Source organism: Trichoderma asperellum, chromosome 1 (genome assembly GCF_020647865.1).
Source record: "Trichoderma asperellum chromosome 1, complete sequence".
Lineage (NCBI taxonomy): Eukaryota > Fungi > Ascomycota > Sordariomycetes > Hypocreales > Hypocreaceae > Trichoderma > Trichoderma asperellum.
In genome coordinates this window covers 2,551,721-2,563,780 of record NC_089415.1, presented here as the reverse complement: position 1 = coordinate 2,563,780, position 12,060 = coordinate 2,551,721, and the positions used below count along the sequence as shown (strand labels likewise).

The window sequence follows — 12,060 nt, the reverse complement described above, 5'->3', positions numbered from 1 at the left end:
GGCTACCAGCACTGGCACGGAGAACTGCCCGCGAAACAAACAAGCCGACTTTGATGCTTCTCAACGCCACCACCAAAGCTCCTGGGCTATCTTTCTTATTGCTTCGACAACGCGGTCTGCGCTGATGGCCTCAGTTGGCGCTTCTGCCGCATCTTATCCTCTATGCATCAATTGCTGAAGCGCGCGTGGAAGCCATGGCCAACGATGGCTCCGACGAATATGTCTTTGCCATTCCCAACTTCTGGCAGCCATCGAAGCTGCTGCTAGACCTGGAGGCAGAGGCGCCCTCGAGCTTTTTCGCCAACGATCTCACAAGTATGCCATTGGCCATCCAACACACATATTTTGAGGTCTATGAGTTTTCTGAATGCTTACTTCTCTCCCCGCACGGCTAGACGCCTTGTCAAAGACAGACCCCGACCCCTTCGCGCTCGATCCCTTATCACCAACCCATGATGGTTTCTTCAAACTGATGCCGCTGCACGACACCCATAAAGAGCATGTTGAGACGGACAGCGAAAAGACTTCAGCCGCATCACCAGATTCAGAACCTATAGGACAACCAGAAAAGCCGCTGGACGACCCCCCAGCAGCGTTTAGCAGTGACGATAATGAAGATAGCGAAGAGAACGACATATGGCTGGAGCCGAGAATACCTGCCAAGCCGAAACCTCCGCATAGGACGTGGAATGGCTTCTTATCTGGCAATCCAGCCACAAAATTCCAGCCCATGATGGTCAGCGAGGCCGGTCCCGCTGCCTACGATGCCCTACTGCGTTCTCCAAACGACCCGATGAAGCTCAGGAATACCGATACCCCGGTTGTTGATACGAAAACATATTTGTCTTCTTTGCTGGCTTTGGCGCTCGGCGGGGAGTCTGTACTCTTTACCAGAAAGGACGGCACGCAGAGCCTCAGGCCTGCACTGCCCAAAATGAGAGCCTCAGGATATTCTAGCCATGTCCTCCAGGCACTTGAGAACAAGTGCTTGAGATGCGGAAACACCTTGATGGGTCTGCGCGCGTTTGTGGATTCCGCCTTCTTGGATCACCCAAGCCGATGCGGAGTAGCTCTCGCCAGTACTATCAACCAGGTCCTCCAAGTTGTCCAAGAATGGGTGGCTTTTCATGGGCGAAACCCTCGCTCGCTCTTGCAGCTCCAGGCTACCGTTAACTCAGTCGTGGCCATCCTTCGACCATTCAAGGCCCTCATGTCACATCTGCGCAACGGCATTACGGACGAGGACATCTTGAATCTCGTGTTTCACCAAGCATACTCTGTTGATAACAATGAGGAGTATCTCCGCCAGATCATGCGGGAGGTACTGCGGAGAGTTTCTGGGCCTTGGATTGAGTTTCTTGAAGAGTGGATAGGGACAAGGCGCGAGCAAGGGCTGCCATTTACCAAGTCTAACCTGGGAGAAAGCAAGGGTTTTGTCAAGGTTGAGGCACGAGTCTTTCGGGATGATTTCGGTCGAGAGCTCGCAGAGGTTGATTACGTCTTGGACCCAAGTAAGATGCCGCCTTTTATGCCTGAAGATGTGACAGAGACGATATTTGAGACTGGGCGCAACTTGCGATTCATCCGGTCGTTTCATGAAGACCACCCACTGGCTCAACAAGATGTCATTGCGTCTAGCGATCCTCCCCAAGCCAAATGGCTCTACGACTGGGATGCTATACTGCGCCTTGAAAGCCGTGCTGTTGCGTATCGCGACTCGCTGATTGATGCCATTCGATCGAGCCGTGATGGCTACTCTCTGGGCTCTATGGCGGGATCCATTCATTCGCTGGCTGATAAACCAGGTTCTATTCTTTCATTCTTTGGTTTGGACCAAGTCGGAATGGAGGAGCGCATTGCAGCATCTATTGAACAGTTTGCTCAGCCAGTAGCCACCCACGATGCAGGAGACACTCTAAGTAGGATCGTGCGCGATCGACTTTCTGGGACACATATATCGACAATTGAACTCTCAAACTCTACCCCTCACTGGACATTGCTTCCCGTCCTGTCGTTCGGCGTTATTGCTTCGGCGCAGGCCCAAGTAGTTAATAAAGAGACTCTCAAGCTCCTTTTTACTGAACACAACCTACGAGATCACTTGAGACTACAGCGAGAATGCCAACTTTTAGGGAATGGTCTTCTTTGTAGCCGCCTCTCTCACGCTCTGTTTGATCCTAGTATGGACACGGCGGAGAGACGTTCAGGGGTCGCGAGGAGGAGCAATGTCATGGGCTTGCGATTAGGAGGACGCGACAACTGGCCCCCAGCAAGTTCAGAGCTGCGACTGGCGCTGATGGGTATACTTTCTGAATGCTACATCGCTAACCAGAATGATGGGAATTCGGAGAGGAGTGGCCGCCTCTTTGACAAGGCGAAATCTGGCCTACCGGGTGATATGAGCTTTGCTATAAGGGATCTATCCGAAGAAGAAATCGTCAAATGCACCAACCCCGACAGCCTTGAAGCCTTGGACTTTCTCCGCCTATCCTATACAGCGCCGCCGCAACTAAGCCCTATTATCACGCCGATGAATTTGCTACAGTACGACGGCATCTTCAAGTTCCTGTTACGTGTCTTGCGAATGACCTTTGTTGTTAACCAGCTCTTCCGCGACACAAACAGCCTAGCTCGTGACTGGGAGGATCCTGGCGATGCAACGCTGCGATTCGTAAAAGAAGCCCAACATTTTGTGGCGAGCGTGTCTACGTATTTCCTTGATACAGGCATCGCTGTTCCCTGGAGGGTGTTCGAGAGGAAGTTGGACCAAATAGAGGTAGATCTCCGCCGGCCGACAACGAGCAGTTCATCAGAGGATGTCCAGAGCCCGGATAAATTGCAAGAATTTCATTCACTCGTCCTGGATCGAATCATGCTTGCCTTGTTCCTCAGAAAGAGGCAGCAGCCGGTACTGAAGCTTCTGGAGGACATCTTTAATACCATTTTACGATTTGCAAAGCACGTCAGGCTAAAGTGGCTAAGCAGGCAAGGAGAAGAGACAGATGCCCAGACAAAGGCAGAGGCAGACCCCTCAACTTTATACGCAGAGTTTAAGAGGAAAGTGCAAATTTTCATTACAGTGTGTCGTAGCCTGTCGGAGAAGGCTCGTCGCACAGATGGAAAGAGAGGGAGAGAAGATAGGATATTCAAGGAGCAGTACGGGACTGGCGATGATAGCATGGTTGCGCAGCTCTTGGTCAAGCTTGATATGTTTGATTATTATCTTAAGCGATAGATGGACTACCTAGTTTATACGGGCGAATGAGGCGTCAAGCACATTTAGTGGAAATTTCGAGAAGAAAAAAACAATAATAAATTCATGATTAAATTTTATATATTTGATTTGAAACCCCGATTGTTGACCATTTACAACTTCTACTCTTGATATTCTCTTTACCTACTGCATTTTCTGTATGTCGGCATATATAGGTAGATCTATACCTTAGTAGGTAGATATACCTAGGTGCAGGTGGTCTAGAGCGGCTCGCTGCCCCTCCATTGACCGCCCGCTAAAGCGTAGAGAGATGCCCCCAATTTTGGTGCCCCTCGGCGCGTCTCCACGCGACCAAGACCGAGACTGGCTGAGCTAAACAATGACAGTCAATCGCATCAAGCATAGCAGCGCAGGAAGCATTCCGCCCGTTTACAATCTTTTTCCATGCTCCGAATCCATTAATTATCTGCTTTTTACTTGCGCCTCTGATCCAATCACAGCAACATGGCTCAACAAAGCGCCGCTCCACGCAATCTAAGCTTGACAGAAGAGCTCGAGAAGCTAGAGCAGTCTATAACTCTAACTTTGCAAGGTAGCTGGAATTCGTCCTCCTTCAGGCGCACCAAGAAGCTAACTCTGCTCTAGAGATTGACCATAACTTCAGCAAAGCTCATCGGATCGTCACAACGGGCATTTTGCCGGTGGTAGAGCGATATGGAGAGCATTCGCGAGCTGTCTGGGAAGCCTCCAAGGTATGCCAACAGCCTAACCCAGCTCCCTGTTTCCTTATGCATAACAGCCAGCTCATTGACCTTTTCACCGTCAGTTTTGGAAACAATTCTTCGAATCCTCAGCGAATGTATCGCTATCCGGCTATGAAGACCAGGCTCACGACAACGAACACGACGTCAGTGCCGCAGAGAGCAGCGCCATGAGAGAAGACTTCACGATCGATGTGACTGCCGACCAAGACGAGGAGGCAGCGAAAGCGAATGCGTCAGAGCACCACTCAGCACTACATGGCGACGAAACGATGCTGGACGACGCTGAGCTAGCAGGGAGCACGCCACGACCTCCGTCGACAAAACCTATCAAAGCCGAAAACCAGGCCGAAGCATCTCAGCTTGAGTCCTCTTACGAAGCCATGAGGCGCGAAATGCAACAAGAGGAAGATGTCGAAATGGCCGAAAAGGAACAGGAATCTGAAGCAGAGGAAGATTCATCCATCGTGTTTGCCCAACATACAGCGCGATTGCCAGATATTTCAGGGACGCCAAAGGAGACGCCAAAGGGGCTACCTAACCTGTTCAACAAGGATGGGTCAGTCCAACGACACGGCCAAAAGGATCCCCTGCTTCATCGCGTCCTTGACAAATCATACCGCCTACAGGCCACGCCTCACAAGCCGGCCGTTCGCATCTCGCCATTGAAAGGCAAGCAACCAGAGCTACAGCCGCAGAGGAGCGCATGGCAAGACTCCTCCATGTCGTCTCCCGAAATTGCCATCCCAAAGCTAAGAAGCGAGGCTTTCATGTCCCCGTATAAAACCAACGCACGGCAGCGTTTGGTGGCGGCAACTCAGGGCCCGAGAACGCCCGGCGTCAGCGTGCAGACGCCAGCCACTGCGAAGAAGACGCGGGATGTGTTTGCGACAGAGGGTAGCACCGCCGCCGGTTCTAAGAGAAAGGCAGACGAGATTAATTGGGAGAGCGATGACGATGATAATCTCGGAATGAGTCCGCCCAAGACAATTCAGTTTGCGCTGCCGCCCTCGAAATTGCTTCAGACGCCAGGTTAGTGTTACTGACAATCTATATCAGCAAATCCTCCTTTATAAAAGTTATGCTAACCATCTTTGTCTTTCTTGTTTCACACAGCACGAGAAGCTAGCAAGAGGATTGTTGACGATATCCTACTCGATGCTGGGGCGGGAGCAGACTCCTCCGAATATAGTCCATCTATGGTCAAGATGAATGAAGACATTCTCAACGATAGCTTCTAAGCGAAAGAAATGGAAAGAAAATATCGTCGACCCAGCAGGCCCAACGAAATATGAAGAGTTTTCTCGTGAAAGTATATTTAACTTTACAGATATTACTCACCTACTTCGCCCGACTTGGCGTATTCGAAACCATCATGTGCGCTTTTGGAGTGTCTAAGAGAAGATTCTTTTTTGTTGGAGTCAGATTCTTCATAGAATGTAAAACTTTCGAGCCATCTCACTTTGCTTCTTCCACATTGAGACCGTCGGCCGTGTGTCAGAATAGCACATGGGATGTCTCACCGATATCCGACCCTCGCCAAGAGACAACATGTGAACCTTACCAATGTACCGGTACTCTTCATACAAAAAGGAAATAATCACGATGTCACGCAATACAAAAAAAGGCGCAAAACCCTCAGCCACGCGCAGACTAAAATGTTTAAGCCTGAAGTTCCCGATACCCAGCATCCGCACTAAACAGGAAGGGAAGAGGGGTTTTTTATGCAAGGGAGGGCAGCCTGGTGTTTCGTTTTTTCCTCTTTCAGCTGGGCAATGTCTAATTACCTCCTCGAAAGATGATGCAAGACTGAATCGCGAGCCCGTCGTTTTGTGGTGTTGCGAGCGTTAGGTGTGTGTGGTGACAATCATTCTGGGGTAGTCATGGCTATGGCAAGCCGCTGTCTCATCCAACGCCCCTATATTACTCAATTTCTCTCTTCTCTTATCGTTAATCTTCCTTGTCTTTTTATACTTATTGTGCTATTCTTCTCTTTCCATCTTGTCCTGTTGTTATTCCTCGCTTGTCTTCTTGTCTTCTATCTGCTCTATCTCTTCCTTGGTTCTTCTATCTCCCCCTTTCTCTCTCTCTCTCTCTCTCTCTCTCTCTCTCTCTCTCTCTCTCTCTCTCTCTCTCTCTCTCTCTCTCTCCTCTTCAATCATATCTTCCGTCTCTGTAAATGGACCCCTACCATGAACACAGCTACGATGGACAACAGCACAGAACCTTCGATGGACCGTATTGTGGCTGAACACATCCATGAAAGAGCAATGTCCACCATCTTTCTGAATGAAAAGCTCATGAAAGGACCACCTCGTTTCAGGGAGGCAGACCTAAAGGATCCACGTCTCCGTCACTGCGCCTTTGACCCGGAGACTATTGTTTTCGAAGCTCGAATCGGAGGCGGGAAAGATGGCTACGTCTGGAGGGTTAAATTTGGCGACGAGGGACCATTTGTCCTGAAGGTTGTGAGTAACGACTCAGTTTAAAGAATAGCTGTATTCGCTCACTAATTGTGGTGACGATATACCGAAAAGTTCTGGGATCAAGTACCTCCTATCAAGGCTGGGGACTATTATTCGATGCAGCGAGAGTGCCAGAATGCTGCTATCCTTCAGATGATGGAGGCAGCCGTAGCAACGAAGCCAGTGCTTGTAAACGCTCGCCCCGAGACAAAACAGGCTGCTATATGGAACTATCTGTCATTTTCCGAAGAGAACTGCTCTCCGAGATATACCAGGGATCTTAGCGAGGCAGTTGCAGGCCCAAGGACCAGACTCATCTCATCATTACCACGTATGACCAAATGCTATGGCTGGCTGAAGCTGCCTAACGAGATTTGGATCGATCTGCCACCCCATCTGCAAGCCGTGAATGAAGATCCCAGAAAGCTCAGAACGCTTTTTGAAAATCACATGGGCTGCGTTGCGGTTATCTACGAGCTAGTTGAAGAAGGCGAAAATGAGATAGACACGGTGGAAGATGTTGATACATTTCTATGGCATGCTGGTTTTGCCTATGCGGTTGATCCACATCCAAAGAATTGGAAAAGCGGCGTCTTGGTCGATCACTCCGAAATTGTTCATATTCGCGGATATAAATGGAACATGGAGGATTACATCGGAAGGACAGCGGAGCAGATACTAGAAGGTGATGGAGCTGAGTAACAAAGGATTCGACCAGACGCAGAGATCATCACCTGGACCCCCCCAATTTTTCAATAGAGATTATCGTATGGACGAATGGCACGGCATAAACTGGATGGGCAATGAGGGTCTAATGGATTATATGGCAACTGGATTAGACGGAATCATTTAGACCACGACACTGGCTGCTCAACCAGTTGGACTATGACTAGAATGGCGATGTGGAAGAAGTTGAAAGTTGATCTATGTGTTTATTTGTCTGGAAAGTACAGAATGATGATGTTCCATGTCATTTTGGAGAAGGAGAGCTGCCATCTCTGCCGCGCTTCCACCCCCAAGACGACTGACTCCCTCGTCCATCTATTCTCATGCCCCTTTTTGTTCAGCTCTACACAATTATTTGTGCGGCTGAATCTAGAAGCTGAATCTAGGAATGTCATTACTTTTTCGCATATAGAAGCACTATTCCCATATCAATGATACAGACTAAATAGGGAACCACTCAGAGCCCAAGACACGGCACAGTAGCGCCCCAACACGACGCAAGGGAGGCTGCTCCAGCTTTTCGCACCACATGAGCATGAAGACAACAACTGAAAAGATTTTGGGTGTCAGTTGTTTCGGTATCGCTGGTGCGGAGTAACCCCTGCAAATCAGTTTTGCGGCAATGAGAATGTCACCATCTCCATCATCCCTTGTGTGAAGTCGCGATGCTATTGGACGCCATGAGAGCTCTGGCTGTCTCGTGCTTGGGAAAAGAAGAGGGAAAACAAAAAGAGAAAGGAAAAAAAAGAAAAGAAAATCAGGCGCCACTAATGTTACGGCGACATGATATAAAGGGAGAAACTGAATGGAGACTAGCCGTTATAGAAGTATCAGTACTTTGTTGCAACGAGGAAATATGGCTAATGTTTTCACGATGCCAAACATGAAGCCAGCCCTAGCAGAAAAATGAGACTGGGAGCTTTCTTTTTCTTTCTTTCCCCTCTCTCTTTTTTGGGGGTACCGCTTGCAAGACATTCCTCCCTGCCGCTTATTCTAGCCACGAGGGCATGCAAGGCTTAGACACTTTTTCTTTTCTTTTTTCTTTTTCTTTTTTTAAAAAAAATTCTTTTCCCACAGACAAAGTCTCAGACCAATTTTTCTAGGCGCCCGGATATCCTACGCACCATGCTACCTTGTCCTGCCCCATTTGGAACTAGCCGGGGAAAGATGTCGGAAGCGTTGGAGGCCCCCAAGGTCGGAGCTGGAGCCGAGGGAATGAAGTGATAGGCGATATCCGATGGCTTGGGAGCAACCAGGTTGGCCGAGGATTGGGTGATGATGGGCTGACGTTGGCGGTCCCTGGTGATTTAGGTGGAATGACCAAGTTGGTGCTAGCATCTTGCAAGTCTCGAGGATATCAAGTATATTGTTCTTAGTCAGGCTGTGTAAAGTGATGCATGTCGAAATAGGAAGTTGGTAGTATATACTGCTTTCCATTACGATCTGCTACTAGGTACCATGATATCTGATGGCGATTTATTTTCAGCAAACTATATAGGTATATATATATTCTAGATTCTGTATGAAGAAATATTACTGGCTTGCAAATACATTGAGAGCCACATAATCCCGTGAACGCGTCTTCTCTTCTGTTCTAGAGACAAGTCATCATTTATTTCAATCACAAGATGAAGGCCAATCAAGTGGAATCTTGTTCAATTTCAACTTCTGAAAGAAAAAAAAAGAAGAAAAAAAACGGTATTTGGTAGACATATATGTAGTGTTTTAGATTGATGTAATCCTTCGCACTTTTCAGATATAGCTCTTGGGTACTTTACGCAAGCTTGGGCTAAAGGATAATATACACGTTGACTTGGCCATCTGACCATGGAGATCTGCGACCAACAATATCAAGATAATTATCCCTCATTTTTTTTTTCCTGGGCTATTAAGCCAGTTTGTAGCCTTTGCAGACAACTTGCGCAGCTTACGTATAGAAAGACAAGTTTATAGTCTAAGGCGTCACAATAGATAGTCGTAACCTATAGCGAGATTTCGATAATGTAATCTCCAAGGTCTAGGTCATGGCTATTTCAAGTGTAGTAGTATACCTATATTCTCGAGGAAGGCCATGTGACTCCATTGGAAGAGCTACTGTCTATAACCTGTTACATCTTGCACATCAGTGCGCAATTCAAGGAGATCCCCGCTTTGAAGAAGGAAGGCAATCATCCAGTAGTATAAATCTTTCAATGCTGATAAAGTGAAACCAGTCAACAGTCAGAATGGGAAATTGCTCGTTGGAATCAAATAGAAATAATATATGTCTATAATTCAATCAAGTTGTCTGTTTAATATGCCCGTAACTCATCATTAACATTCGCCCTGTCCCAATATCATACCATGCTCTTTCACTCGCTGTGCTGTACATCTTAAAAAGCTCTCTATTTCGCGATCAAACAACAAAAGAAAGAAAAGAAAAGAAAAGAATAGTCCAAAAAGAAGTTGAGTAGTGGTGTGCTTATCGGAATCCACCGCGAGGCACCGCGCTCTCGTTGATGTTGGGTAATCTTGGTTCTTTGCGAGATGAGGAGCTTTTTGATGGTGATGAGGTCTTGCTCTTTCCTCCTAATAGACCCCTCTTCTCAGTAGCAACAGACGACAGTGAAGCGGTTTCGCTGCTGTCGTCTGCTCTGAGGTACGCCTCATCCCGGCGCTGTCCGTGGAGGATGCCGTTGAGCATCTGGCCTAGGCCGCGACGCTCAAGGCTTGGAGAGCGAGAGCCAGAAGGAGAGGAGGTGGAGGAAGTGGGCTTCTCAGCCTTTTTGCCTAGAGAGGGTCCGGGGCGTTCAGCCTTGCCAATGGAGAGGCCGCCGTTGTGTCCAATGAGAGACATGTTGTTGGTGTTTTCAGAAGAGTTGCCTGAGTTGCTGTTCATTTCAGTTGGTTTGATGTTTATGATTGTTGATGGAGCAGAGGTAAGAGGCATACAGTTGAGAATCAATTGTGATTGATTGCTGGGATTGCTGCTGTTGGCAAATTGTGTAGAAGCTGCGAGGAAGCTGCTGCTTTATAGAAGTTGTGATGGTAGTAGTGGTAGTAGTAGTAGTAGTAGTAGTGGTTGTTGTTGTTGTTGTTGTTATTGTTGTTGATGTGATTGATGTGATTGATGTCTGCCTGAGATGGACCCAAGAACCAGGCATCCGCGAATCTATATATACTCGAATCTGGCCGTAAAGAAGCTTTAGAGCTCCCTCTGACCCCTACCAATGACATCCCCAATCATAGCTAAATTACTACATACTGCCACAACCACAACCACAGCCATGCGCCCTGGCCCACAGCCTACATCACGGCCACGAGGCTAGCGCGAACGGACAGACGCCAAGCCGATTGTTTCCAGAAAAATTTTGCTCTCGTCGTCTGCATCTGACAAGCCGGCAGACGCTAGACGATGGTCGAGGCTGCTTGTAAACGCACCACGACTCCATAAAACACAGTCACAGTCACCGCTAGCCAAGCCGCGCACACTCAGCCCGGCTTTGACTCATGGCGCGGGTCAGCCGTCGTTCCGGGTACAAGTCGCGCGCCAAATGGGTCGCGGAGCCAAGCGAAGCTTGTCTTGCGGGGATGGATGGAGACGCCAGCGAGTGACGAGCCCGCAGGGGATGACGAGTTTCTGCCTGAATGAGTGCAACGACGTTTTGCTTACAGCACGATGGCTACGCAGACGCCTACGCACACAGATGGGATAGATGCGACCAACATGCGTGAACATTCCTACCGTGGATTAGCAGGTGGCAGTCATACGCACATACACGTTGCATGTAGTCTACATGTATGTACCTACCATCTTCTACCACGGCGATGCCGATTGCAAGGCTGCGCATCATGCCTCAGCCTCTCCGACTGTACGCGAAACGCATTGCCAGCCCAAACAGGAAATGTACCTTGGTGGAGGGGGGTGAATCTCCTTCACGCTGTTTTGATGCGCGAGTGCATCTCATTCACGCCGTTTCACTTGCACCCAAAATTCGGGGCCACGATTGAAAGCTGGTGCCTGAGCTATATCAGGCCCGTCTACTCCAAGCTGCGGCCGTAGACACTCAATCCCGTAGGCGCTAGAATAATTAAAGAGCTGCCTACACATCATCCACCGTCTGGCCAAATGCATGTTACATGTGTCTTTTTCTTTGCCTTGCCTGGTTTTGCCTTGTTTTGCAAAGGAGGGCATCGCCATACGTCCAAAAGGATGCCTTGATCCCACCTGGAGGCCGCGCCGCCCAACTCGGGCAATCCATTGCCAAAACGAGTAGCCGTCTAACGACAAAACTGGTCAGTCAGTCATCTGCGGTGACGACAACCCAGCACGCAATGCTATCTGCAGGACATGGCAGCATCAATACGCGTGTGTTTACGCAACCCCTCATAGCGCTGAGGCTAGAGCCGCCTTGGGTAGGTGTTGAATCCGCCTCATCTCGGCACAAAGTCTCCTCTGCTCATCCCCTTCGTCCAAAGCCGTGATTCCCTCTGCTTGGGCAAACTCTATATCCCGACAACTTGCGAACCTCTACATAGACATCGTCGTGCTGCGCCGGGATAGACTCACTCATCTTGCAGGGCGAAGCAGCGGCTACAGCACGTCGTGACTCTTCATCGCGCCCTGCAATTTCCGTTATGACTCCTCCTCCCAGCTCCCCTGTCAGCCTTATCCCAAACCGGCACAGCAGATCCCAATCGGCTGCGCGGCATTTGATGCGATTTGCTGAGACGTAGCAATGGTGTCCACATTCAAGCTGTCCCGTGGCTCTGGGGGTTTTTTTTTTTTTTTTTTTTCTTTTTTTTTTTTTTTCATGGAGTCATCGCCGCTGGTCAATTGGGATGAAAGTGCAACTCTGTGTCCAGAAAGGGGTAGCGTGTGTGCTGGAGGGACATTCTATGCGTCAAAGGCATG

The 12,060-nt window shown here is 48.9% G+C and overlaps 5 protein-coding genes across 5 annotated transcripts; 4 read left to right on the top strand and 1 right to left on the bottom strand.

Moving 5' to 3' along the window:
• Nucleotides 1-49: 49 nt before the first annotated feature.
• Nucleotides 50-3,335, top strand: TrAFT101_000802 (uncharacterized protein). Its single transcript, XM_024901703.2, has 2 exons — nt 50-315; nt 396-3,335. Exons 1-2 carry the CDS (start codon nt 195-197, stop codon nt 3,233-3,235), a joined length of 2,961 nt encoding a protein of 986 aa, XP_024765026.2. The 5' UTR covers nt 50-194; the 3' UTR covers nt 3,236-3,335.
• A 383-nt stretch (nt 3,336-3,718) lies between these two features.
• On the top strand, nt 3,719-5,216 carry TrAFT101_000801 (uncharacterized protein; the record flags this gene model as incomplete). The annotated part of the gene is made up of 4 exons (XM_024899077.1): nt 3,719-3,806; nt 3,860-3,966; nt 4,041-5,007; nt 5,092-5,216. 4 exons carry the CDS (start codon nt 3,719-3,721, stop codon nt 5,214-5,216), a joined length of 1,287 nt encoding a protein of 428 aa, XP_024765025.1.
• A 642-nt stretch (nt 5,217-5,858) lies between these two features.
• TrAFT101_000800 (uncharacterized protein) lies at nt 5,859-7,142 on the top strand (the record flags this gene model as incomplete). The annotated part of the gene is made up of 2 exons (XM_024899111.2): nt 5,859-6,443; nt 6,513-7,142. 2 exons carry the CDS (start codon nt 5,859-5,861, stop codon nt 7,140-7,142), a joined length of 1,215 nt encoding a protein of 404 aa, XP_024765024.2.
• Nucleotides 7,143-9,401: 2,259 nt separating this feature from the next.
• On the bottom strand, nt 9,402-10,622 carry TrAFT101_000799 (uncharacterized protein). The gene is made up of 2 exons (XM_024907470.2): nt 10,098-10,622; nt 9,402-10,036 (listed from the first exon to the last, which is right to left on the bottom strand). The coding sequence occupies exons 1-2, from the start codon at nt 10,307-10,309 to the stop codon at nt 9,628-9,630; spliced, it is 621 nt and encodes a 206-aa protein (XP_024765023.2). The 5' UTR covers nt 10,310-10,622; the 3' UTR covers nt 9,402-9,627.
• A 627-nt stretch (nt 10,623-11,249) lies between these two features.
• On the top strand, nt 11,250-11,663 carry TrAFT101_000798 (uncharacterized protein). The gene has a single exon (XM_066126156.1). It carries the CDS (start codon nt 11,286-11,288, stop codon nt 11,628-11,630), a length of 345 nt encoding a protein of 114 aa, XP_065982255.1. The 5' UTR covers nt 11,250-11,285; the 3' UTR covers nt 11,631-11,663.
• Nucleotides 11,664-12,060: the final 397 nt, after the last annotated feature.